General features: G+C 45.5%; 2 protein-coding genes across 14 annotated transcripts in view; both read left to right on the top strand.

The window, feature by feature from the left end:
* The window catches only part of LOC118358852 (cAMP-specific 3',5'-cyclic phosphodiesterase 4B-like), a 280,803-nt gene extending 273,986 nt beyond the window's left edge, over positions 1–6,817 (top strand). For all 5 annotated transcript variants that reach the window (XM_052480087.1, XM_052480088.1, XM_035736799.2 and 2 more), the window contains 6 exons: positions 424–713; positions 864–1,028; positions 1,761–1,860; positions 1,990–2,267; positions 3,236–3,418; positions 3,526–6,817. In XM_052480087.1, coding sequence (XP_052336047.1) covers positions 424–713; positions 864–1,028; positions 1,761–1,860; positions 1,990–2,267; positions 3,236–3,418; positions 3,526–3,942 — 1,433 coding nt within the window. In that variant the 3' untranslated portion in view covers positions 3,943–6,817. The remainder of the gene's footprint in view (positions 1–423; positions 714–863; positions 1,029–1,760; positions 1,861–1,989; positions 2,268–3,235; positions 3,419–3,525) is intronic.
* A 14,633-nt stretch (positions 6,818–21,450) lies between these two features.
* sgip1a (SH3GL interacting endocytic adaptor 1a) overlaps positions 21,451–27,017 on the top strand; it is a 137,337-nt gene continuing 131,770 nt past the window's right edge. For 7 of the 9 annotated variants that reach the window (XM_052480084.1, XM_052480082.1, XM_052480077.1 and 4 more), the window contains exon 1: positions 21,451–21,588. The gene's annotated coding sequence lies outside the window, so the exon portion shown is untranslated. Of the gene's footprint in view, positions 21,589–26,482; positions 26,584–27,017 lie in introns of those variants that run through there. The other 2 variants (XM_052480081.1, XM_052480076.1) reach the window with 2 other exon arrangements.

Below are 27,017 nucleotides of genomic sequence, written 5' to 3'. Positions count from 1 at the left end.
TGGGATCGTCTCGGTGGTATTATCAACGTATGGCCTTTTAGAGTCAAGGGAGCAGGAGCCGAGCAGGGGAGAGAAAGGACCACAGAGAGAACGCGTTACCGAGGGGACGTAGCAGGAGATCCAGACGGCAAGGGAGGAAGGAGAACGAGATGGATGGATGAATGAGTCTATTCTTTCCTTTTTGGCCTGTACAGGTGCATCCAGACCAGTGCACCTGGGACCCGGTTCACAGGCAGAGGTCATTGCAATGACCTCACTAAACCGAATGTTCTCTGGCGGGGGAAGTGAAAGTGAACAGGGTCATCTCACTCCCCTTTCCCTCCTCTCCTCTTTTGTCCTTCTCTGTGCTCACACACGCACACACATGTACAGAATGACACGGAGTATCCTAATCCACCCGCCTGTTTTCTCTCTTCTCTCCAGACAAACAGAACGACATGGACATGCCGTCGGTGACGCCCAAGGAGAAGGCCGGCCGGGAGAAGCAGAAGAAGAAGCAGCTGATGATGACTCAGATCAGTGGAGTGAAGAAGGTCTCTCACGGACCCTCCCTCTCCAGCTCCTCCATCTCACGTTTCGGGGTCAAGACGGACAAGGAGGTCATGCTCTCCAAGGAGCTGGAGGATCTGAACAAGTGGGGGTTGAACATCTTCACCGTGTCAGAGTACTCCGAACATAGACCGCTCACCTGTATCATGTACGCCATCTTCCAGGTACGTTATAACTGGCTCCTACACACGCGCACACACCCCAACATGCACACGTATGCATGGCAGGCGGGCACACGCACACACACAATATGTTACAGCTGTACGTTTTGTACCCGAAAACAGTACTGACTCACATCCTCGTGTCCCCTGCAGGAGAGAGACCTGCTGAAGACGTTTAAGATCCCGACGGAGACGTTTGTGGCGTACATGATGACCCTGGAGGACCATTACCATGGAGACGTGGCCTACCACAACAGCCTCCACGCGGCAGACGTGGCCCAGTCCACACACATCCTGCTCTCCACCCCTGCCCTCGACGTAAGCTGAAGTCCCTCGGGAAAACATCCGAGCCCCACACCCTGCTTCACCATCCCACACCCATCTGCGCTCATTGAACTCCGGCCTTAGTGTGCGCTCGCCGTACTCTCGCCCCCAACCTATGAGTCCTATCGTAAATCTTCCCCGGGTGTTTAAGTTCAAACTTGAACACCTTCCCGAGCTCCAAAGTCATCTTCCCTCAACCTGTAGACATAAACCCTTCGTTTTCCTCCTTTTCTCCGTCTCTCCTTGAGCCCCCCCTCACCTCACTCTCTCTCTCACACCCGCCACACAATCTGTTCGTTCTCACAGCTCCTATCCCTCCGTGGTTCTATAAATACAGTGGAACCTCACCCATGACGCAGTCTAACAGCACGACCCAGCCCTCAACGCGTCACAAGCCACTCTCTTCTTTTTATACATTCACCCCATCCCTCCATCCATCCTGTTTATGGCCCCGCTCTTATAGCCAGCACACCCAGTGTCAAACCACTATGGCTGAGTGCCTATAGAGAGACAGAGACAAGGTTAACATAAGCTAGCCACCTCGCTAATGTAGGCCAGCGCAGTGTTTTTTTCCGCGACGTTGGCTGTTAGCGATTGCGCACACCGAGCCATGGGAATCAATGAGAGTGGGCTGCGCTGAGATGAGCTGTTCTCTGTGCCTGTTGCTTTGAGTTTTCTTTTCGCTTGAGACGTTCTAAACCCCGGATCCTCTCCCTTTCAACGCAGGCGGTCTTCAGCGATCTGGAGATCTTGGCGGCCATCTTTGCTGCAGCCATCCATGATGTCGACCACCCGGGGGTGTCCAACCAGTTCCTCATCAATACCAGTGGGTCTCTCTACTACACCTGTTTACTGCATACCTCTACTGGGAATAGTATATCGATAATGTATAGCCATATCCATATTCATCGACGTAGTGCTGACCGAGTGACTCACTCTCCTCTGTCTTCCCCAGACTCTGAGCTGGCCCTGATGTACAACGATGAGTCCGTCTTAGAGAACCACCACCTGGCTGTGGGCTTCAAGCTGCTCCAGGGGGACAACTGTGACATCTTCCAGAATCTGTCCAAGAAGCAGAGGCAGAGCCTGAGGAAGATGGTCATCGACATGGTCCTGGCCACTGACATGTCCAAGCACATGAGTCTGTTAGCGGACCTGAAGACCATGGTGGAGACCAAGAAGGTGACCAGCTCTGGGGTCCTGCTGCTGGACAACTACACCGACAGAATACAGGTGGGTTTATCCTGGTCGTCGTTCGGTCTCTTCCAGACCCTTCTCCTCTCCCTATTTGTATTGTAATAGCTCTAATTAGTGTCATTAAGGTGGCCTCCCACTGGCCTCCCACTGGCCTCCCACTGGCCTCCCACTGGCCTCCTACTGGCCTCCCACTGGCCTCCCACTGGCCTCCTACTGGCCTCCCACTGGCCTCCCACTGGCCTCCCACTGGCCTCCCACTGGCCTCCCACTGGCCTCCTACTGGCCTCCCACTGGCCTCCCACTGGCCTCCTACTGGCCTCCCACTGGCCTCCCACTGGCCTCCCACTGGCCTCCCACTGGCCTCCCACTGGCCTCCCACTGGCCTCCCGAGTGGCGCGGTGGTCTAATGCATTACATTATAGTGCTAGCTGTGCCACTACCGATCCTGGTTCAAGTCCAGACTCATGGGGCGGCGCATAATTGGCCCAGTGTCGTCCGGGTTAGGGGAGGGTTTGGACAGCAGGGATGTTCTTGTCCCATTGCACACTAGCGACTTCTGTGGCGGGCCCGGGCTCAATGCACACTGAAAAGGACACCAGGTGTAAGATGTTTCCTCCGACACATTAGTGCGGCTGGCTTCCGGGTTAAGGGGGCGTTGTGTCAAGAAGCAGTGCGGCTTGGCTGGGTCGTGTGTCGGAGGACGCACGGCCCTCGGCCTTCGCCTCGCAAGAGTCTGTACGGGAGTTTCAGCGATGAGACAAAGACTGTAACTACCAATTGGATACCACAAAATTGGGAAGGAAAAAGGGGTATATCTATTTTTTTTGTTTTGAAAGATGGCCTCCCACTGGGATGACCTCTGCTTCTTCACTTCATCTTCCTCTGCCTCCTCCCCTCTCTCCAACCCGGTTCACTGCCTCAATCCTTCTTCCTGTCTCTTTCTCCCCTTATCACCCCATATCACTCCCTCCTTCTCCTTCTCTAACGGTTCTTCTCTCCATCAGGTGCTGAGGAACATGGTCCACTGTGCTGACCTGAGTAACCCCACCAAGTCCCTGGAGCTGTACCGCCAGTGGACCGAGCGCATCATGGAGGAGTTCTTCCACCAGGGAGACCGGGAGAGGGAGAGAGGCATGGAGATCAGTCCCATGTGTGACAAACACACCGCTTCAGTAGAGAAAAGCCAGGTATGATATTAGACACACGCATACACACGGAACACATAGCATTCAAGCATACACACACACACGGATTCCTGACTCACCCCCTTTTTTTCCCCCTCTCCTCTCTCCAGGTGGGCTTCATAGATTACATTGTTCACCCTCTGTGGGAGACTTGGGCTGACCTGGTTCACCCTGACGCCCAGGACATCCTGGACACTCTGGAGGACAACAGGAACTGGTACCAGAGCATGATCCCCCAGAGCCCCTCTCCTCCTTGGGCCACAGAGCAGGGTGATCAGGAGGGAGGCGAAGGGGGCCAGGGGGGAGACAAGTTCCAGTTTGAACTCACCCTGGAGGAGGAGGACTCTGAGGGTACAGAGAAAGATGAACAGAGCCAGGGGGATGAGGAGGAGGAGGAAGAGGATAGTCTTGGGGAGGCGTCACGGTCTCCGGTAGACTACTCGGACTGTCAGGACCCCGAGGAATCCATGGTGCCCACGTCGTCCATAGAGATCATTACCCACGATGCATCACCCACAGACACATAATGGGCTCTGCTGCACCGCGGAGGTGGTTGGTTTCATGTTTTTAAACAGGAGAAATCCTGCAGCTGTGCTTTTTAACAAGCCCACGATGGGTTTGGTTTGAGCCCGGATGGGGCGTCAGTTTAACCCCACCCTATCCTTGCACTTGCGTTAGGAGCCGGCGACAGAGGGACAGTTTCAGTGGGGCGGCTACAAAGTTCTCAGGAAAAATGATGCAAACATTTTGGACCTGACGGAACGGACAGGCCTCGAGGAAATGAAGGACTTGGGCCAATCTGGGAAACGGTTGTTTTTCCATCCAGACTGGCATCTGAAATGTTGACACTACTACTGAGAGAAGTTTTGTACCTTGTGGCTTTTTTTTTTTTACGAAAATGGGATGTCAAGAGGTAGCGTTTGAACTACTGACGGATGGACGTGTGTTTGTATAGAGAGAGAAAACTGTTTACTTTTTTCCATTTGTCAAAATACTTTTCTGTGTCTTTTTTACTATTGTCTTTTTAATCCTTTTTTTTAATTTATTGAACACACTTTAGTATGTGCGGGAAATGTTTTTTTTTCTTTCTAAAGAGTTTACCCGAAAGCTCAAGAGCAAAATCCTTTTTATATCTCAGACAAAGAGAACAGTCTTCCTTACTAGTATTGGGCAATAGAAGAAATCAAACTAACTTAGACAAACAGTTCTTGGACAAACTCATCAAATACTTAAAACAGGACATCTCACAATAAGATACGATTTCAATCCGAACACAACATATGTGTTTCTCTATGGAAATCACGATTCACGTTACATAGTTGCTAGATTGTTGCTAGATTGTTGCTTCGTGTGTCTGACCTCACTGTAGATGAACGGTAGGCAGATAGATCACTATAACTCAACAACAACAAAACAATTAGACCCATTTCTCCCCATCTAATCTGCTTCCCCTCATTCTCCTTGAAGGACCCCCCCCACTACCATCATGGCTCAAATCCTGATAATACTCAGACTTCAAGTTAGAAGGATATTTCTATCTCCATCTCAAGGTATCCTGCTATTGTGTATTAATCCTATTCGACCAAATGATTCCGGAACCCACCTGGTTCTGATGCTGTAACAAATCAAGGACCCGGCCAGATGATGAAAGGTGGTTAGGCGGCTGCCTGTATAGAATCTCAGTCACACCTTGGTTAGCTGTGTTTATTATTCACTTTTTTTTTTAACAAACTCCTGACTCTGTGAATCTGACCCCTAAAACAATCAGGTCAGCTATTTCTTCCTCCACCAAAAAATGGAATAACTGAAGGAGGTGCTGCGTCTGCCCATTGACGTCAATCGAAACATTCTTTTTTTTTCTCTCTTCCCTTCCCACTAACTGTATCACATTTCCTGGCCGGCCCGGGGAGTTTATCAGGATTTGATCCGTTAGATGTAATCTTTAGAATAGATTTGGCACTTACAAACTGTAGAGTTTGTGCTTATTTTGAGAACAATAGGATGATAACCCACAGAAGGGTATCTAGAGATTTACGTGACAGAGATACCAAACCAAAAGGCCCCCAGACAGTGTAATTCACTGTATCTTTGGGTCAGCATTAAAACCATCCACGCCTGAAAATCTGCTAGGTAGATCTTCCCTCATAGGTCTCCATGACTGGTTTTCAGATATCACCAATCCTCCCTCCATTATTCCCTTAGGTTTACTGACATACTCAAAGGTACTTCAACTGCCTTATTGACTATACCCTCACTCCAGCAGACTTGCATGGCAATCGTGTGTGTCAGTGAGTGTGTGTGCGTGTACGAGTATCAGAAAGTGTGTTTGTGAGTGTGTGTGCGTCCGTGTAGCCTTTGCCACCTGGCCTGACCGGACTCCACACATCCTGTTCCTGTTTGTCACTAGAGCTCAAGTTGGTCCTTTGCTGTTTATAACAGTGTATTTATTATTTTCAGCTGTACATAAGAATACTGTTTCAGTCAGTGTAAATCTATTTAAATGTATATGTACTTGCATTACCTGGAAGTCGGTGGCGTCTTCAAGTCTTTTTTTAGATTCTTTATTATAATATGTTTCCCTTTTTTTAAAAATATATATATTATATCCTTAAGTAAATATATTCACACAGATGTTTGAGTGCCCTGAGCAACAGCTAACGAGACATATCCACAACCTGTAGGTTGACAACGCATAGAGGACATGTTAAACGACAGAGACCTGGGAAGAGTTCAAAAAAAAAAAATACTGTGGCTTTTATACTGGAGTCTTATCACGTAGGCTCGGTATCAACATCAGACGTACAAACCAAGACTCTCCGAGTAGCTTGTAGTAAGCTAGTAACCAGACTCCTCTGTATACAACATTTTGAATACAGATGGCTGATTTTGGGGTTCAGATCTACTGGTTCAACGGCGGCTAGACAGAAACAGCGGGAAGACAGACGCACACGGATCCAAGTGTCTTCGTCTTTACACCTTCGCACGTACTTACTTATATGTGAAGTCGTTCAAGGGGATTATTGGTGGCATGCTACAATATCTCTGAGCACCCGCGTGATGAGTCGTTACAAACGTGTGATCTTCTTGTAATTGAGCGTGCTAATGTGAACTAGTTTTATCCGACCGAAACTTGTTAGCAGTTTTGAAATTCGAAATTTGTCATCAGTATAACATTGTTAATCTATGTTCAAGCTTTTGGTCTGAGTCGTTTCCAAGTGACGAGCCAGACTTAGCACTATCTGCATGAGAGGTGGTTTTTATGTCTGTTGCAGACCTACCTACTGCGTTGCAGACGGACATATTACATGTTTCACACAATGTATGGTATAATATTGTATATTGTGTTCAAGTATCTGAAAATCTGAAATACTTTTTCTAATTAAAAAAAAACAAAGCATGGCATATCTTTGTCCTTATTTCACAGCAGCTCAGTCGTCACATTAGATGTGTTTTAACTTGGCGAAATGCCGCGACATTTCCTCCTGACAGACAGTCCGGTCCTTACATGACATAAGGCCCACAGTGACACACTCGCTGTAGGAAACCAGTTCTCTTCATATTCCATGGTTCAGACACATTTTGAGTGTTATTGGTAAAGGTTGCTTCAGGGAGAGAGGCTGTTCCAGTCCTTGAAAGCAGAAGATCCGCCTGTGGGTTCACCTAATGAGCCTCAGCCTGTCCTCAAGTCGTGATGTGCACCTCTTGGTTTGACCTTATAGACAACACAGGGACATACAGAGCACTTCAGTACACACACACACACACACACACACACACACACACACACACACACACACACACACACACACACACACACACACACACACACACACACACACACACACACACACACACACACACACACACATATACACACATACACACACACACACACATACATACCCACACACATATACCCACACACACACACACACATACCCACACACATATACCCACACACACACACACACACACACACACACACACACACACACATATATATACCCACACACTTTGCAACCAACTCATTCTCTCATCTCACTCTCCCGTGGCCTTGCCTGCCCCCTTACACTGCACCATGGCCTCAAAGAACACCGACATACAGACACTGATAAGTCATTGGATAAAGCTACCAGTGAGACTGATATAAAAGGCCAGATTTCTCTCTTCACACAGAGAGAGAAGACGTTTACAGTGATAGGGGGGGAAAAAGGTGCCATCGAGAACCTTAAAGGGTTCTTCGGCTGTCCCCACAGGAGAACCCTTTCAATAGCCCTTTTTGGTTGCTGGTAGAACCCTTTAGTTTCCATGTAGAACCGTATCTGGAAAAAGGGTTCTACCTGGAACCAAAAAGGGTTCTGCTATGGGGACAGCCAAAGAACCCTTTTGAAACCCTTACGTTTTATATAATAATAAGTATAATAACACCAAAAATACCCAGAATGATTCCCAGCAGCATATTGAGATATAAGAGACCATTAGCCTCTCCCCAGTGGCCAGGGGAGAAAATGTGAGATATTTTCAGCAAGGACATGATGACGAGGATCTGGCTAAGATTTCTCCTCTTTCTCTGTGTGTGTGTGTGTGTGTGTGTGTGTGTGTGTGTGTGAGAGAGAGAATTATAGTTTATTGCAATCCTCCTGATCCTTTAAAAAGGTTTTGATTCATCTCTTCTAATATAAGGGCCAACGTTACATAGCCCAGCCAGCCACACTGATAAATTCTCGATGAGAATCTGAAACCACGGTCCTGCAGTCGGTGACGTCAACAGTGTTCAATCTAAGGGTATTCAAACTTTTTCAGCGGGGACCTCATTTTTTCTGCCAGAATTTCTGGGAACCCCATTTTCTTCCAAAGATTTTTTTTTGCGACCCCACCCCAAATCTACTGACACAACCTAAAATCGGTTTCTGTGTTTACATAAACAAATCATCTTCAATTTATTGCATCTCTTTTTTAAATCCCTTATCAAAATGAAAATAATCCAATACTGTAAATACATTTACTCAATAAAATTGTGTTTTTCTAATTATCTTTCTTGAACACATTTGTATATTGTCTCATACAAAATATTACGATTACAGATTATTGTAAGAAAAAATACCCCCCCAAAATATTACCCCACTGCAGCTCCCCAGCGATCCCACTAGGGGTCACGACCCAGACTTTGAACACCACTAATCTAGATGACCTAGGGTTAGCATTTCCTAACTGACAATGGCTTGATCTTGTTCTCTCATAAAACAATAAGGGACTCTGACGTAACTGATCAGAGATGAACATATCTAATTCAGTTACTACTGCACTTTTTGCAATTTAAGAACACAGAAGTATAGCTATGGTCACCAAGACTTGAGTGAAAAAAATTAACGACACATTGCTTCATCCCATTTCTTTATGGTCCAACAGCAAAATAACTCATCACTGACCCTATAGGAAGGGGAGACTAAGAGGATATCTTGATCTTGTTCTCTAAAAGAGAGTATAAAATTACACACTGGCTCCCGCACAATTCGGTGAACTATTTACCCAATAAATGACTTTGGTGTGTCTAAATCAAAACTGCAAAGCAGTGATTTCAACAGAGACACAGGTCAGTTCACCAAAATAACCACAGAACACACAGTATCTTTACCTCGAACGTCAACTGGGACAACTCCTTCAGATCTGTGCTTCTGGCCTTCTCCTTTTCTCAACAAGCAGCCACCTCTGCTGATTCCCTCCAGCTCCAGGAGGCCCTGGTCTGGGCCTAATCCTCCTCAGCCTGTCGCTGAGTCTGGTGGTATCCTCTTCCGCATTACCAGAAAGCCAGTTTACAACCATAAAAAGTTAATTCTGGGAAAAATAAACAATTCTATTATTTTCTATTCTATAAAATATCCTTATTGTTAAGACAAATATTGCCTTCTGGGAATAGCTAGCTATTGTGCTTTTCTAATCACTCATGTCTTTGTTCTATTCATGTGCTTTTCTAATAACCGACCTCACTAATGCTCTTGTGGCTGAATAGAAGCAAGTCCCTGCACAATGTTCCTACATCTAGTGGAAAGCCTTCCCAGAAGAGTGGAGGTGGTTATAGCAGCAAAGGGGGGGACCAACTCCATATTAATGGCCATGATTTTGGAATGAGATGTTAGATGAGCAGGTGTGTGGACGATACATCATGATGCTTCTTCTCTCTAAGCTGAGACCTTGAAACTGAGGTATCTTTCATTATCAAAACAAAGGTCTTGGCGCCAAATTGCAGCGACTGATAGTGAGGATTTGTTCTGTCAGTCACTTGCATGAACACAGAAAACGGTTATTAGAAAAGCACATGAATAGAACACAGACATGAGTGATTAGAAAAGCACGAACATGAAACATTTCCAGCACAACTCCTCCGCCAAACTTTACAGTTGGCACTATGCATTCGGGCAGGTAGCGTTCTCCTGGCATCCGCCAAATCCAGATTAGTCCGCGATTCATCACTCCAAAAAAAACATGTTCCCCTGCTCCAGAGTCCAAAGGCAGCAAGCTTTACACCACTCCAGCAGACGCATGGCACTGCGCATGGTGATCTTAAGCTTGTATGCTGCTGCTCAGTCATGGAAACCCATTTCATGAAGCTGCCGATTTACAGTTCTTGTGCTGACGTTGCTTCCAGAGGCAATTTGGAACGTGGTCGTGAGTGTTGCAACCGAGGACAGATGAGTTTTACACAGTACGCGCTCCAGTACTTAGCTGTTCTGTGAGCTTGTGTGGCCTACCACTTCGGGGCTGAGCCGTTGTTGCTCCTAGACGTTTCCACTTCACAATAATAGCATAGCAATTACAGTGGACCAGGGCAGCTCTAGCAGGGCAGAAATATGACAAACTGACTTGTTGGAGAGGTGGAATCCTATGACAGTTGAAAGTCACTGAGCTCTTCAGTAAGGCCATTCTAATGCCAATATTTGTCTATGGAGATCGCATGGGTATGTGCTCGATTTTATACATCTATCAGCAACGGGTGTGGCTGAAATAGCCAATTCCACAGATTTGAAGGGGTGTCCACATACTTTTGTATATATAGTGTATAAATATAATTCTATTATATTATATATATATTTGTATTTTTCAGGTGGTGCTGCAGCACCCTCAGCACCTCTACTTCCTGCAGAACCCTCAGCACCTCTACTTCCTGCAGCACCCTCAGCACCTCTACTACCTGCAGCACACTCAGCACCTCTACTTCCTGCAGCACCCTCAGCACCTCTACTTCCTGCAGCACCCTCAGCACCTCTACTTCCTGCAGCACCCTCAGCACCTCTACTTCCTGCAGCACCCTCAGCACCTCTACTACCTGCAGCACCCTCAGCACCTCTACTTCCTGCAGCACCCTCAGCACCTCTACTTCCAGCAACACCCAATGCCCGTGTGTGGAAAAGTAATTGCCCCCTTACACTCAAAAACATGTTGTGCCACCTTTACCTGCAATGACTCCAACCAAACGCTTCCTGCAGTTGTTGATCAGCATCTCATATCACTGCGGAGGAATTTTGGCCCACTTTTCCACGTAGAACTGCTGTAACTCAGCGACATTTGTGGGTTTTCAAACATTGAACTGCTCATTTCAAAGTCCTGCCGCAACATTTCAAGTGGGATTAGGTCTGGATTTCTAACTTGTTGCTTTTTTGTCATTTTCATGTAGACTTGATTGTGTGTTTTGGATCAATGTCTTGCTGCATGGTCCAAATCCGCTTCAGCTTCAGCTCACAAAGGGATAGCCTTACATTCTCCTGTAGAATTATCTGACACAGAGCAGAATTCATGGTTCCTTCTATTAAGGCAAGTCGTCTCGTCCAGGTCCCGGGGCAGCAAAGCATCCCCAAACCATCACACTACCAGCACCATGCTTGACCGTTAGTATGAGGTTCTTACTGTGGAATGCAGTGTTTGGGTTTTGCCAATAATGGGACCCATGTTGTCCAAAAAAGTGATACTTTTGAATCATCTGTCCATAGAACATTCTTCCAAGAGTCTTGATGATCATCCAGGTGCTTCCAGGTTCTTTTTTGGCAAACTTGAGACAACGACATGGGTCCCATTATGCCTGGCGAAACCCAAACACTGCATTCCACAGCAAGAACATCATACCAACGGTCAAGTATGGAGGTGGTAGTGTGGTGGTTTGGGGACGCTTTGCTGATGACAGTCACAGAGTGTCTGTGACTGTCATCAGACTTCCAAATGGTGACCATGGCCTGAGATTGAGCAAGTCAAGGTCTGCTATGAAAGTTTATTATGAGATCAGTAAGATATGTTACGTCAGAGTCCCTTTACTTGCCTGCTATATAAATAATGTCTGCTATAAGACATTACATGTAATAAATGTATAAATATACAGTATAGGCTACAGCAGAGCCGTATAGAACCATGTACTGTATATCGATAGCTCTGGGCTACAGTAGAAAAAAATCAATTTGAATCCTATTTCTCCAGTGAATTCCCCTACGCTGTTCGTGAGTGGTGGCCTGCCCTGAGCCCTGGCTTGAATGGCCTAAGGCAGTGAGACTGTCTCCAGCCCTGGCATGTGTGATGTGATGGAAGAGACATATGTGTGTCTGGGACGTGAGCGCTAGCTGAGTCATGTCTGAGTGCTGTGGCTGTGGTATTCAGTGACCGTAAAGAAACCTCTCTCGGGCTTCCAGGAGGATTGGAGAAGGATGCCCGGCCAGACAAAGCTACCCACTGGACATAGACGCCAATGCAGTGTCTATTCCACATTAGAAACAACGTTGATTCAACCAGTGTGTGCCAAGTGGGTGCAGCCCATAGGAACACAGCCATGGCTGGACCAAACCAGACTAACTACAGTACAGGCCAAAGAAAAACTGCACAGTGTGTCTGGAACTAGCCTACCCGGGTCCCAGATGTGTTTCTGCGGTCTTGCCAAATCCATTGCTGTCATTTAAGTGTTGGCAAGACAGCACAATGATATCTGTGACCAGGCTAGAACTAGCCTGCTTTCAACCAGGAATGAATCCCTGAACGCTCTCTCCCTCAACACTCTCTCTCTCGTCCATTGCAGTTCCATTACTCATTGTCTCTTTCGTCTCGCGTGCTATGAGTAGTATGATCAGCAGACCCCAGAAAGCAACAGCATTCAAACCCAATCACCCAGAGCTGTGAAACGCTCTAGTCTAGCGCTTCCCTGGCCTGCTCTGGCCCACTCCACTGAATTAACAGCCCCTTTCTTGGGCTTGGCGAACCGAACAGACATAAACAACCACTTGTTTCCCTTGATTACTCGTTGTAGGGAAAAGTGGGGAGGGGAAAAAAAATCCCAATTCTGGGAATGGGGACAAGGGGGTACTGAGGGAGTTTTTTCATCTTCATAGCGTGACCAATTTGATGGTCATTCCTTTCTTCTTTTTTTCTCCTTTCGTGTGTGTTGAGGTCATTGGATGGATTGATTGTTTTACTACAGACTTCAGAAATCATTGCCTGGTGTCACGCACCCCTCCGAAATAAAACAGGTCTGCGACACAGAGGGAGCATTCTTCCTGCCTCAGTGAGGGGGCTCTCTCTCTCACACACCCCCCTCTCCCAAAGTCCCACTCTCTCTGGAGTTATAAGCAGAGCCCTTCACAGAGCTCTATATTTGAGCGTGCGAACTCGGGTTGAGCGGCATCCAGATTTTCATATCGTCATACTGTCCTTCTCTCATCCCGGTATTACCGGCTTAGTACACAAAGGGGCGCCAAAAAACACAGAAATCCCATTGGGCATCCATTTCCAGAATGCTAACAAAATTAGCACAAGTAATAGTGAATTTCTATGGAAGCTGCTCTCTAAATATACTAACGAGCTTTGACGAAAATTAACTAAGTGCAAAGACAGGCAATCCGGCTCATAAAGTTATACATAAACTCAGCAACAACAAAAAACGTCCTCTCACTGTCAACTGCGTTTATTTTCAGCAAACTTAACATGTGTAAATATTGGTATGAACATAAGATTCAACAACAGACATAAACTGTCTGACTTACAGAAATGTAATAATGTGTCCCTGAACAAATGGGGGGGGGGGTCAAAATCAAAAGTAACAGTAAGTCAGTATCTGGTGTGGCCACTAGCTGCATTAAGTACTTCAGTGCATCTCCTCCTCATGGACTGCACCAGAAAAGCCAGTTCTTGCTGTGAGATGTTACCCCAATCTTCCACCAAGCCACCTGCAAGTTCCCGGACATTTCTGGGGGGAATGGCCATAGCCCTCACCCTCCGATCCAACAGGTCCCAGACGTGCTCAATGGTGTTGAGATCCGGGCTCTTCGCTGGCCATGGCAGAACACTGACATTTCTGTCTTGCAGGAAATCACGCACAGAACAAGCAGTATGGCTGGTGGCATTGTCATGCTGGAGGGTCATGTCAGGATGAGCCTGCAGGAAGGGTACCACATGAGGGAGGAGGATATCTTCCCTGTTACGCACAGCATTGAGATTTCCTGCAATGACAACAAGCTCAACAATGCTGTGACACACCGCCCCAGACCATGACAGACCCTCCACCTCCAAATCGATCCCGCTCCAGAGTGCAGGCCTTGGTGTAACGCTCATTCCTTCGACGATAAACACGAATCCGACCATCACCCCTGGTGAGACAAAACCGTGACTCATAGTGAATGACCTGCAGAGAGCTGGGACCAAAGTAACAAAGCCTACCATCAGTAACACACTACGCTGCCAGGGACTCAAATCCTGCAGTGCCAGACGTGTCCCCCTGCTTAAGCCAGTACATGTCCAGGCCCGTCTGAAGTTTGCTAGAGAGCATTTGGATGATCCAGAAGAAGATTGGGAGAATGTCATATGGTCAGATGAAACCAAAATATAACTTTTTGGTAAGAACTCAACTCGTTGTGTTTGGAGGACAAAGAATGCTGAGTTGCATCCAAAGAACACCATACCTACTGTGAAGCATGGGGGTGGAAACATCATGCTTTGGGACTGTTTTTCTGCAAAGGGACCAGGATGACTGATCCGTGTAAAGGAAAGAATGAATGGGGCCATGTATCGTGAGATTTTGAGTGAAAACCTCCTTCCATCAGCAAGGGCATTGAAGATGAAACGTGGCTGGGTCTTTCAGCATGACAATGATCCCAAACACACTGCCCGGGCAACGAAGGAGTGGCTTCGTAAGAAGCATTTCAAGGTCCTGGAGTGGCCTAGCCAGTCTCCAGATCTCAACCCCATAGAAAATCTTTGGAGGGAGTTGAAAGTCCGTGTTGCCCAGCAACAGCCCCAAAACATCACTGCTCTAGAGGAGATCTGCATGGAGGAATGGGCCAAAATACCAGCAACAGTGTGTGAAAACCTTATGAAGACTTACAGAAAACGTTTGACCTCTGTCATTGCCAACAATGGGTATATAACAAAGTATTGAGATAAACTTTTGTTATTGACCAAATACTTATTTTCCACCATAATTTGCAAATCAATTAATTAAAAATCCTACAATGTGAATTTCTGGATTTTTTTTTCTCATTTTGTCTGTCATAGTTGAAGTGTACCTATGATGAAAATTACAGGCCTCTCTCATCTTTTTAAGTGGGAGAACTTGCACAATTGGTGGCTGACTAAATACTTTTTGCCCCACTGTATATATTGAAAGCAAACTTAAAGATACCAACACCAATTTACTCCAATCAATGTTACGAAATATCATGTGTCTGTCCATGGTACTGATTTCTGTCTGTGTGTGTCTGTTTGCGTGCGTGAATGCCTGTGAGCAAGAAAAAATAGAAATAAAAAAAGAACTCACCATAATTGTAAACTAGTTTAACGCCAATGCCATCCTCCTCTCTTTCATGTTGGCAAAACGATCTACATCTCTGTTACACGTTTAGTTTTTGTTTTCATAGGCTCCCGAGCTAAAATTACTTCTAGCCTAACTTCCTGGCATGGGCAAAAATGAACCAGCTAAGTTAGCCAGCTAGTTAACATGAGCTTACTAGGTTACGTAATGCAGTTCAATTATCTCAGGCACAATATATTCATTTATGGTTAGCTTAGAATCGCCGTCATAATCATTGCCCTGTACAGAGATTTAAGTTAAAACCACAAATACAAATCCACATCTCCATCCATGACTTATGGAAGGGACGATTTAGCACGCTAGACGTTTGTCTGACAGTGATGTCGTTTTGCTTAGGATGTGATTTGATTGGTGTGAAGCAAAATCCAAACTGGCCTCCATTGGGGGCCGTTTTGCTGCGACAGTTGAGCTCAACTCAACGCTGATTGGCAAATTATAATTATTATTATTTTTTTATCAAGGGAGGCCAAATGCTTGCTGGCATCAATCAATCAAATGCTACAGTGACAACATTTCCTAATCTTTTGTTCCAGACAGCATGAGATAAATTTGTATCTGTTTGTCACACATACTGAGACAGAGGGGGCACTGTTTCCCTCGCTCTGATGCATTCGCCGGTGAGATTTAACCACTTGTGAATTGACAAAATGATGAAAACACATTGTTTTATTGGTAAAATATTTTAAGAAGCCTGGCTTCCCTTGGCTTCCCTGAATACACACCACTGGCTTTGGTTCACTCTGACGAGAATTCAAGGGTCATTCTATCATCAGACAGTGAATGGTGCTACTATTCTCCTATATTTTTCTTGGTGTAGCCAGCCTACTTTTCTCTGATTAAAATGCAAGATTAACTTTAAGCGAAACATCAAGGAAATGTAGCTGGCTACATTATTTCTATGATAAAACATTAGACACAGGATGGCCATGCATAGTTTTCCCCAAAAATACCTTGCCTTTTCAAAGACCTTGCCTTTTCATTTACTCATTTACTTGTGTGGCTACCAGCCAAAGTGTCACACTTCTGTTGTCATCTGATGAAAATGAAGCTATTTTCTGCCAAATGTGTTGCGCGAATGTATCGTCTGTGAAGGAAAACTCTAGTTGCAAGTCCCTGATCCCTCTATTGAAGCTAAAAAAAAACAACAACACTTGACTTTCAATATAAAACACGACCCGTGTCGATACACAGCTGGACTCACCAGCTCCCGCTTTCTCCTGTTGTGCCAAACAAACACGTGACTGGTTGAACTATTCTGGGGAACTACGGTAAGCCTCATAATGTACAATAACGTAACAGGTGAAATGAAGAACGCAATCTGCATATTACACAAGTTGACTGCAGGTATTTACTTGAAAAGAAGCTAAAAAGAAACTAAAATCTAAAATAAATAGTTTCCATGGTATTGGCACTATTGAAAAACCATCCTGTGGCTATTTCTATATACCCCGGTATACACGGTATACCGCCCAAGCCTAGTGCGAACACACACACACACACACACACACACACACACACACACACACACACACACACACACACACACACACACACACACACACACACACACACACACACACACACACACACACACACACACACACACACACACACACAGAGCATCTGTTGCTGCTGTTGTGTTCCAGGCCGTTAAGATGAAGTTATGTTTCATTTTTCAGTGTCTGGTTGGCTCCTTTTCTGTGAATGACGCACAGCAGAATAACACTGAATAACTGTAACAATACCCCTCCAATCCTCCACTTCCTAAGCATCTGCTGTTTAGGGTGGGGGATTGGGGACTTGGTCTATAACTCCAACCACTTGAGTTCTCCTGTGAAATAAAAACAGATCGCGAACATATCCACAGAGAGAGTGAGGAACTGGGGGAGTACAGTTCAGTGGAGCCGTCAGAAGACAGACGGGAGAAAACAGGAGAAAGCAAGGGGAGGCAAGAGAAAGCAGGGGGAGACAGGGGCAGGAGGAAGCAGGGGGAGACAGAGGCAGGAGGAAGCAGGGGGAGACAGGGGCAGGAGGAAGCAGGGGGAGACAGGGGCAGGAGGAAGCAGAGGGAGACCGAGGCAGGAGAAAGCAGGGGGAGACAGGGGCAGGAGAAAGCAGGGGGACAGAGGGAGGCAGGAGAAAGCAGGGGGAGACAGGGGCAGGAGAAAGCAGGGGGGACAAGGGCAGGAGAAAGCAGGGGGACAGGCAGGAGGCAGGGGAAGACAGAGGCAGGGAAAGCAGGGGAAGACAGGGGCAGGAGAAAGCAGAGGGAGACCGAGGCAGGAGAAAGCAGGGGGAGACAGGGGCAGGAGAAAGCAGGGGGACAGAGGGAGGCAGGAGAAAGCAGGGGGAGACAGGGGCAGGAGAAAGCAGGGGGGGACAAGGGCAGGAGAAAGCAGGGGGAGACCGAGGCAGGAGAAAGCAGGGGAAGACAGAGGCAGGAGAAAGCAGGGGAAGACAGGGGCAGGAGAAAGCAGGGGGAGACAGGGGCAGGAGAAAGCAGGGGGAGACAGGGGCAGGAGAAAGCAGGGGAAGACAGAGGCAGGAGAAAGCAGGGGGAGACAGGGGCAGGAGAAAGCAGGGGGAGACAGAGGCAGGAGAAAGCAGGGGGAGACAGGGGCAGGAGGAAGCAGGGGGAGACAGGGGCAGGAGGAAGCAGGGGGAGACAGGGGCAGGATAAAGCAGGGGGAGACAGGGGCAGGAGAAAGCAGGGGGAGACAGGGGCAGGAGAAAGCAGGGGGAGACAGAGGCAGGAGAAAGCAGGGGGAGACAGAGGCAGGAGAAAGCAGGGGGAGACAGGGGCAGGAGAAATCAGGGGGAGACAGAGGCAGGAGAAAGCAGGGGGAGACAGGGGCAGGAGAAAGCAGGGGGACAGAGGGAGGCAGGAGAAAGCAGGGGGAGACAGGGGCAGGAGAAAGCAGGGTGAGACAGAGGCAGGAGGAAGCAGGGGGAGACAGGGGCAGGAGAAAGCAGGGGAGACAGGGGCAGGAGAAAGCAGGGGGAGACAGAGGCAGGAGAAAGCAGGGGGAGACAGGGGCAGGAGAAAGCAGGGGGAGACAGAGGCAGGAGAAAGCAGGGGGAGACAGGGGCAGGAGAAAGCAGGGGGACAGAGGGAGGCAGGAGAAAGCAGGGGGAGACAGGGGCAGGAGAAAGCAGGGGGAGACAGAGGCAGGAGAAAGCAGGGGGAGACAGGGGCAGGAGAAAGCAGGGGGACAGAGGGAGGCAGGAGAAAGCAGGGGGAGACAGGGGCAGGAGAAAGCAGGGGGGACAGAGGCAGGCACAAGAAAGCAAGGGGAATCGGGAAGACGGGAAAAAGATGGGGAAAGGGAGAGGCAGGAGGAAGCAGGGGGAGATAGAGGCAGGAGGAAGCAGGGGGAGACACTGAGAACAGAGAGTGAGGAGAGGAGACAACATTAACACAAACAAAAGTTAGCCCCACTCCCGACGTCTTTCCCTCTCACTCTAGTGTTTCTGTTCTGAAGCAAGGAGAAGGGTATAAACCAGCTAAACACTGGATCTTTCCCTCTGCAACAGAGATCACATCTACAGGTGTGATCAGAAGATACAGATGAAGTCAGAGATTTACATACACTTAGGTTGGAGTCATTAAAACTCGTTTTTCAACCACTCCACATATTCTTGTTAACAAACTACAGTTTTGGCAAGTCGGTTAAGACATCTACTTTGTTCATGACACAAGTAATTTTTCCAACAATTGTTTTACAGACCGATTATTTCACTTATAATGGTCACACCCTGACCTTAGAGAGCCTTTATATTTCTCTATTTGGTTCGGCCAGGGTGTGATTTGGGTGGGCATTCTAGATTGGGTGGGCATTCTAGATTGGGTGGGCATTCTAGATTGGGTGGGCATTCTAGATTGGGTGGGCATTCTAGTTTGTCTATTTCTTTGATGGCCGTGTGTGGTTCCCAATCAGAGGCAGCTGTCTATCGTTGTCTCTGATTGGGAATCTGATTAGGCAGCCTGTTTTCCACCTGAGTTTGTGGGAGCGTAGCCTAGTGGTTAGAGCGTTGGACTAGTAACCGGAAGGTTGTGAGTTCAAACCCCCGAGCTGACAAGGTACAAATCTGTCGTTCTGCCCCTGAACAGGCAGTTAACCCACTGTTCCCAGGCCGTCATTGAAAATAAGAATGTGTTCTTAACTGACTTGCCTGGTTAAATAAAGGTTAAAAAAAATATATATAAAAAAAAAAAATCTTGTTTTTGCACAGAAGCTGTTTAGCCCTGCAGAACTTTACGTTTGTTTATCTTTGGTTGTTTTGGGATGTTAATTCTAAATAAAGAAGATGTTTCCACGCTGCGCTTTGGTCTCATGCCGACGACGGACGTAACAATAATTCACTGTATCACAGTGGGTCAGAAGTTTACTTACACTAAGTTGACTGTGCCTTTAAACGGCTTGGAAAATTCCAGAAAAGGATGTCATGGCTTTAAAAGCTTCTGTTAGGCTATCATTTGAGTCAATTGGAGGTGTACCTGTGGATGTATTTCAAGACCTACCTTCAAACTCAGTGCCTCTTTAATTGACATCATTGGCAAATCAAAAGAAATCAGCCAAGACCTCAGAAATCAGAAATTGTAAACCTCCACAAGTCTGGTTCATCCTTGGGAGCAATTTAAAAACATCTGAAGGTACCACGTTCATCTGTACAAACAACAGTAGGTAAGACTAAACACCATGGGACCACGCAGCCGTCATACCGCACAGGAAGGAGACGCGTTCTGTCTCCTAGAGATGAACGTACTTAGGTGTGAAAAGGGCAAATAAATCCCAGAACAACAGCAAAGGACCTTGTGAAGATGCTGGAGGAAACAGGTACAAAAGTATCTATATCCACCATAAAACAAGTCTTATATCAACATAACCTGAAAGGCCGCTCAGCAAGGAAGAAGCCACTGCTCCAAAACCGCCATAAAAAAGCCAGACTACAATTAGCAACTGCACATGGGGACAAAGATTGTACTTTTTGAAGAAATGTCCTCTGGTCTGATGAAACAAAAATAGAACTGTTTGGCCATAATGACCATTGTTATGTTTGGAGGAAAAAGGGGGAGTCTTGCAAGCCGAAGAACATCATTTCAACCACAAAGCATCATGTTGGTCCTTCTGTAGCTCAGTTGGTAGAGCATGGCGCTTGTAACGCCAGGGTAGTGGGTTCGATTCCCGGGACCACCCATACGTAGAATGTATGCACACATGACTGTAAGTTGCTTTGGATAAAAGCGTCTGCTAAATGGCATATATTATGTTGTGGGGGTGCTTTGCTGCAGGAGGGACTGGTGCCGTGCACAAAATAGATGGCATCATGAGGAAAGAACATTATGTGGATATATTGAAGCAACATCTCAAGACATCAATCAGGAAGTTAAAGCTTGGTCGCAAATGGGTCTTCCAAATGGACAACCCCAAGCATATTTCCAAAGTTGTGGCAAAATGGCTTAAGGACAACCAAGTCAAGGTATTGGGGTGGTCATCCCAAAGCCCTGACCTCAAACCCATAGAAAATGTGTGGGCAGAATAGTACAAATAAATTAAAACCCTTAAATGAGTAGTTGTGTCAAAACGTTTGACTGGTACTGTATCTTAATTTACAAAGCTAACAGACTGCATTTTAACATCTACCCTCCCTGAAAAAAAATCTCCCACTTTTCATGGCTATTTCTGAGTCTTCCCCTTTAAATTGCCATAGAAATGTCCCTCGCAACGTTGATTGGTCGGGGTTACAGTTCAGTACAGCCGAAACTGACGAGGATATTTAGTGGAGTTTGATTGGTCCAAATCCGAAATATGGTCTAGATATAACAAATAGCTGTGCGGTCTAAACTAGCAACTGTCACACCACAAACTAACGTTATGATTTAATCAGGTGATAATATTGTAGAGAACAATTTAATGGTATGTCATTTATGTATAATGGCATAGGATAAATAAAACAAAGTAGACATTCATTTAGTAGCACCCTCTTGAATTTACCCATATTCCACTACATTCTAGAGTAAGTACCATCCCGAAAAAAAATGGGTCCCCGCTGAAAAACTTTGAAAGCCATTGACATAATACATTTGCCAACCTTACTTTGTTACAGAAACGTTGTGTTTTAACGCCCAGATAATCCAGTGTAGCTCTACTGGAAAAGCCAGCCGACTTCACCACAACACATGTATGTCCCTGTGCTGCTTCACTCGTGACAAGTACAGCGACATGTGCATATCAACTCTAATGATGCGGAGACACCGTCACTGAACTAACTACATGGCAATTCTGTCGAATAAATACCTATTTTACACTGCAGAGAGAAGACGACGGACGCACAGGTGAATATCATCATGTGTTACAATTTGAATTTGTTTTGGAAGGTGGAGTAGAGATGTTTTGAAAGCGCTTCCTTGTTGATAAATTATTGCGTAATCGGGTGTACGATTGGGTGTGAAAATGTTATTGTTTCTTCTCGACCGTCGAAGATCTTTGAAAGTTTCAATATGAGTCGGATGAACCATGATGATTATGAAGGGCGCAAGACAGAAGAGAGGGAGGCTATTAGGAGCACAAAATAAGATCTTAAATTATAACTTCAACATATCGCTTCATAACACTGCAACCTCCTGAAACACGTTACTAACTTTCCTCTATACTTTTGAAACAGAATATTATTATGAACATCTGATTTGACATTTTCTAAACATGTTTTTTTTTTTTTAACTTGTGATGCAGCGATAACTCCACTGGATCATATTAGTCTATATTGTAACACGTGACTAATGTTACGGTGTGAATCAACATTTGCATAATATATAAAAATGTATATTTGAAAATCCCCTTCCCTACAAAGAACAAAAAAAAATCACTATCTATATAGTTGTTATTATTGGTAGGTCTATATTATAAGGTCAGGCTAATTGTAAGCCATAAGGCCCAAGGGGCTGTGGTATTTTTTTAATTGAACTTTTATTTAATTAGGCAAGTCAGTTAAGAACAAATAATTATTTACAACGACAGCCTATCAAAAGGCCTCCTGCGGGGACGGGGGCTGGGATTAAAAATATATTAAATAAAAGTATAGGACAAAACACACATCACAACCAGAGACAACACAGCACTACATAAAGAGACCTAAGACAACAACATAGCATGGCAGCAACACAGCATGGTAGCAACATGACAACAACATTGTAGCAATACAAACATTGGGCACAGACAACAGCACAAAGGGCAAGAAGGTGGAGACACCAATACATCACGAAAAGCAGCCACAACTGTCAGTAAGAGTGTCCATGATTAAGTCTCTGAATGAAGAGATTGATATTAAACGGTCCAGTTAGAGTGTTTGTTGCAGCTCGTTCCAGTCGCTAGCTGCAGTGAACTGAAAAGAGGAGCGACCCAGGGATGTGTGTGCTTTGGGGACCTTTAACAGAATGTGACTGGCAGAACGGGTGTTGTGGAGGATGAGGGCTGCAGTAGATATCTCAGATAGGGGGGAGTGAGGCCTAAGGGTTGTGTAAACACGCATCAACCAGTGGGTCTTGCGATGGGTATACAGAGATGTCCAGTTTACAGAAGAGTATAGAGTGCAGTGATGTGTCCTATAAGGAGCATTGGTGGCAAATCTGAGAGCCAAATGGTAAAGAACATCTAGCCGCTCGAGAGCCCCTTTACCTGCCGATCTATAAATTACGTCGCCGTAATCTAGCATTGGTAGGATGGTCATCTGAATCAGGGTTAGTTTGGCAGCTGGAGTGAAAGAGGAGCGATTACTATAGAGGAAACCAGGTCTATATTTGACTTTAACCTGCAGCTTTGATATGTGCTGAGAGAAGGACAGTGTACTGTCTAGACATCCTACCAAGTACTTGTAGGAGGTGACTACCTCAAGCTCTAGAGGTAGTAATCACACCTGTAGGGAGAGGGGCATTCTTTCTTACCAAACCACATGACCTTCATTTTGGAGGTGTTCAGAACAAGGTTAAGGGCAGATAAAGCTTGTCGGACACTTAGAAAGCTTTTGACACTTCAGACCCACTTCAAGGGTTTGAACTGTCTGTTCTATATCTAGCATCGTGGTGGCAGTATCATGCTGTGGGGATGTTTTTTAGAGGCAGTGACTGGGAGAGTTGTCAGGATCGAGGGAAAGATGAACGGAGCAAAGTACAGAGAGATCCTTGATGAAAACCTGCTCCAGAGTGCTCAGGACCTCCGACTGGGGCAAAGGTTCACCTTCCAACAGGACCATGACCCAAAGCACACAGCCAAGACAACGCAGGTGTGGCTTCGGGACAAGTATCTGAATGTCATTGAGTGGCCCAGCCAGAGCCCGGACTTGAATCCGATCTAACATCTCTGGAAAGACCTGAAAATAGCTGTGCAGTGACACTCCCCATCCAACCTGACAGAGCTTGAGAGGATCTGCAGAGAAGAATGGGGAGAAACTCCCCAAATACAGGTGTGCCAAGCTTGTAGCGTCATACCCAAGAAGACTCGAGGCTGTAATCGCTGCCAAAGGTGCTTCAACAAAGTACAGAGCAAAGGGTCTGAATACTTATGTAAATGTAGTTAGGTTTAACCCTAAACCTAAAAAATAATTTTGCAAAAAAGTCTATTAACCTGTTTTTGCTTTGTCATTATGGGGTATTGTGTGTAGATAGGCGAGGTTAAAAAAAAAGAGATCTAATCCAATTTGGAATGTAACGTAACAAACAATTTGGCAAAAATCAAGGTTTCTGAATGCACTGTATAAGAAAGCTCAGGATTTTTGTTTGTTTTTCTAAACACATACAGTAGTTCATTGGAAACATGACAAATATTTGTGTTGGATTGCTGCATTTCATTTCAGCAAGCCATGACACCCATAGGGTGATAAAATAAAATATGATCATGTTTTGCCTGACTCTGTTTTGTATTCTCCCAAATTAATTTCCAGGGTTCCGTTTTCCTAATTTTTTTTTTTATAGAAAAGCAAATGGGATATTTTAAGCCCATGCAATGCTTAAACCACATCAGAAGACCACTTTTGTTGTTGTTGGTGTAGTTACTACCAATTAGTTTGTTTTTACCGAAAACAAATTTGTTTATTAATTATTAAGTGATTAAAACACGTCACTCTAACCAAATGACCTGAAAAATATCAGAATTACTGCAATTGAATTGGCCACAATGAGAAATCATAGTCACAGACCACAGTTGCAGTATAGTAAAGAAAAGTAGTGTATTTCAGTACAGTAGAGCACACATGAGTATAGTACAGTATAATATACTCTACTGTACTGTGCTCTACTTTACCATACTGTACTTTTACTTTGCTCTAATAAGCTGCACTGTGATGTCCAAACTTGTGAAACATAGATGTATATGGTTGGTACAGTAAAAACAAAAAAGTAGGGTTCAGTAATATACTCTACTGGACTGTACTGTATAGAACTATTCTACTGTACTGTACTCTGCTGTACTGTATTCCACTCTTACCTTTACTGTACTGTGCTATGCTATACTGGACTCCACTGTGCTCTATGGTGATGAGCTAACTTGTTAAACTATTATTTGTACAGATTTAGTCCAGTCTGGACCAACCAAATGTGGTCTTGTTTGAGGGCAACGCTCATTGGAATGATAGCCAGTGAGTAGAATAATACCCGCACATGCCAAGGAGGATATTCATTTTGTCTACCTTTGTGTACCTCAGGATACATCACCACGAAGAGAATGACATTCATAATTATGCATTTCTGTATTGTACAGATCAAGGACCCATCACACTAGTTCATCACGTCAAAATAGACGTTTTCAAACTCAAGGTGTCATATCATAGCTAACACCCCAGTCTTTCTGCGGACATCTTAATTCGGGGTAGATACGGATAAGTGAGACGTCTGCGTCCCACCTAGCCAACAGGAAATGGAAATGCGCAACGCCAAATGCTAATAGTACTCGCTAAAACTCAAACTTTCATTAGAACACACATGCAAGGTACTGAATTAAAGCTACACTCGTTGTGAATCTAGCCAACAAGTCAGATTTTTAAAATTATTTTCGGCGAAAGCATGAGAAGCTATTATCTGATAGCATGCAACACCCCGAAATACCTGAAGGGGACGTAAACAAAATAATTAGCATAGCCAGCGCTACACAAAACGCAGAAATAAAATATAAAACATTCATTACCTTTGACAAGCTTCTTTGTTGGCACTCCTATATGTCCCATAATCACAATTGGGTCTTTTTCCCGATTAAATCCATCCATGTATAACCAAAATGTCCATTTATGCAGCCCATCTGATCCAGGAAAAAACTACTTTTACATAACGCAACGTCATTTTTTAAAATTAACAAAGTTGCCTATAAACTTTGACAAAACACTTCAAACTACTTTTGTAATCCAACTTTAGGTATTAGTAAACGTTAATAATCGATCAAATTGATCGTGGGGCGATGTGTATTCAATAGCTCCACATCTTGAAAAGATGGTCGATAATTCTCTCTTCCAAAACATCCTGTCGTATACCGGATGAAATCAAGTGTATCTTCTTCGTTTGACCAAGGAACAACTTCAAGGAAATTGCCAAGACTGGTGACATTGTGTGGAAGCTGTAGGACTTGTAAACTGGGAGGTATATATTTTCGCAGGCCATAGACAATACAGCCAACTGGCGGATTGATCTGTTTTTTTGGGGGGTGAACAGTTTTCCTTGGGGTTTCGCATGTTACACGTCCTGTTATAGTCACAGACATGGTATAACCAGTTTTAGAAACTTCAGCGTGTTTTCTATCAACACATACTAATCATATGCATATACTATATTCCTGGCATGAGTAGCAGGACTTTGAAATTTTGTGCGATTTTTAAGAAAATGTTGAAAAAATAGTCCCGAGCTCTAAGAGGATTTATTAATGAACAGTTTTTGGGTAACGTATAGACTCATCCCAGGACAGACAGACATGAGTCAGACAGACAGATGGATGTCATGGGTTGAAGTCCTCCGCCCCCCTCCCCCCTACATCTTTCTCTCATTTATCTGATTACTGAGGGAGTTTTTAATGAGGACTAAGAGTCGAGTGGCGCACCAGAGCTAAGAGGTCCCTGACGCAGCCTGGCTCCACTCTGAGCCCCTTGGCAGGCATCATAACCACCAAGGCCCTCCTCTCCTGGCCTGGATAACTCTCCACACACATGCCCACTTTGAGAGAATTTAGCAGCTGGTCAGTGTTTATTACGCAACCCTGAGATCTACCACATGAAAAAGCCTTCTGGAATTGCACAACATCGTTAGAACAGAGGGAAAGAAAAGGAAGAAATCCAGAACCAACATTTTTCTGAAAGAGTTGAGTAATTGTCTTTTGGCAGTGCGAACGGTGGTCATTTAGTGAGGTCGATTTGGGCTAAGGTGGTTGATTTGAGACGTCTGTCTGTCTCACCATTGAACAATCTTGATTTCCATTTTGGAAATTAGCTACAGTTAGCTAGCTCGGCGCCAGCCGGTCTGATCGATTAGCCTGAGTGGATCACATAAGCTCTGTTGAGTCAGGGCCTGCTTCGGAGTGTCAGATTGAAATTAGCTCCAGTTAGCTAGCTCGGCGACAGCCGGTCTGATCGATTAGCTTGAGTGGATCACATAAGATCTGTTGAGTCAGGGCCTGCTGCCGGTCTGATCGATTAGCCTGAGTGGATCACATAAGATCTGTTGAGTCAGGGCCTGCTGCCGGTCTGATCGATTAGCCTGAGTGGATCACATAAGATCTGTTGAGTCAGGGCCTG

Source organism: Oncorhynchus keta, chromosome 26, assembly GCF_023373465.1.
Source record: "Oncorhynchus keta strain PuntledgeMale-10-30-2019 chromosome 26, Oket_V2, whole genome shotgun sequence".
NCBI lineage: Eukaryota > Metazoa > Chordata > Actinopteri > Salmoniformes > Salmonidae > Oncorhynchus > Oncorhynchus keta.
The sequence above is the reverse complement of the archived record's forward strand: the minus strand, read 5'-3'. Positions and strand labels throughout refer to the sequence as shown.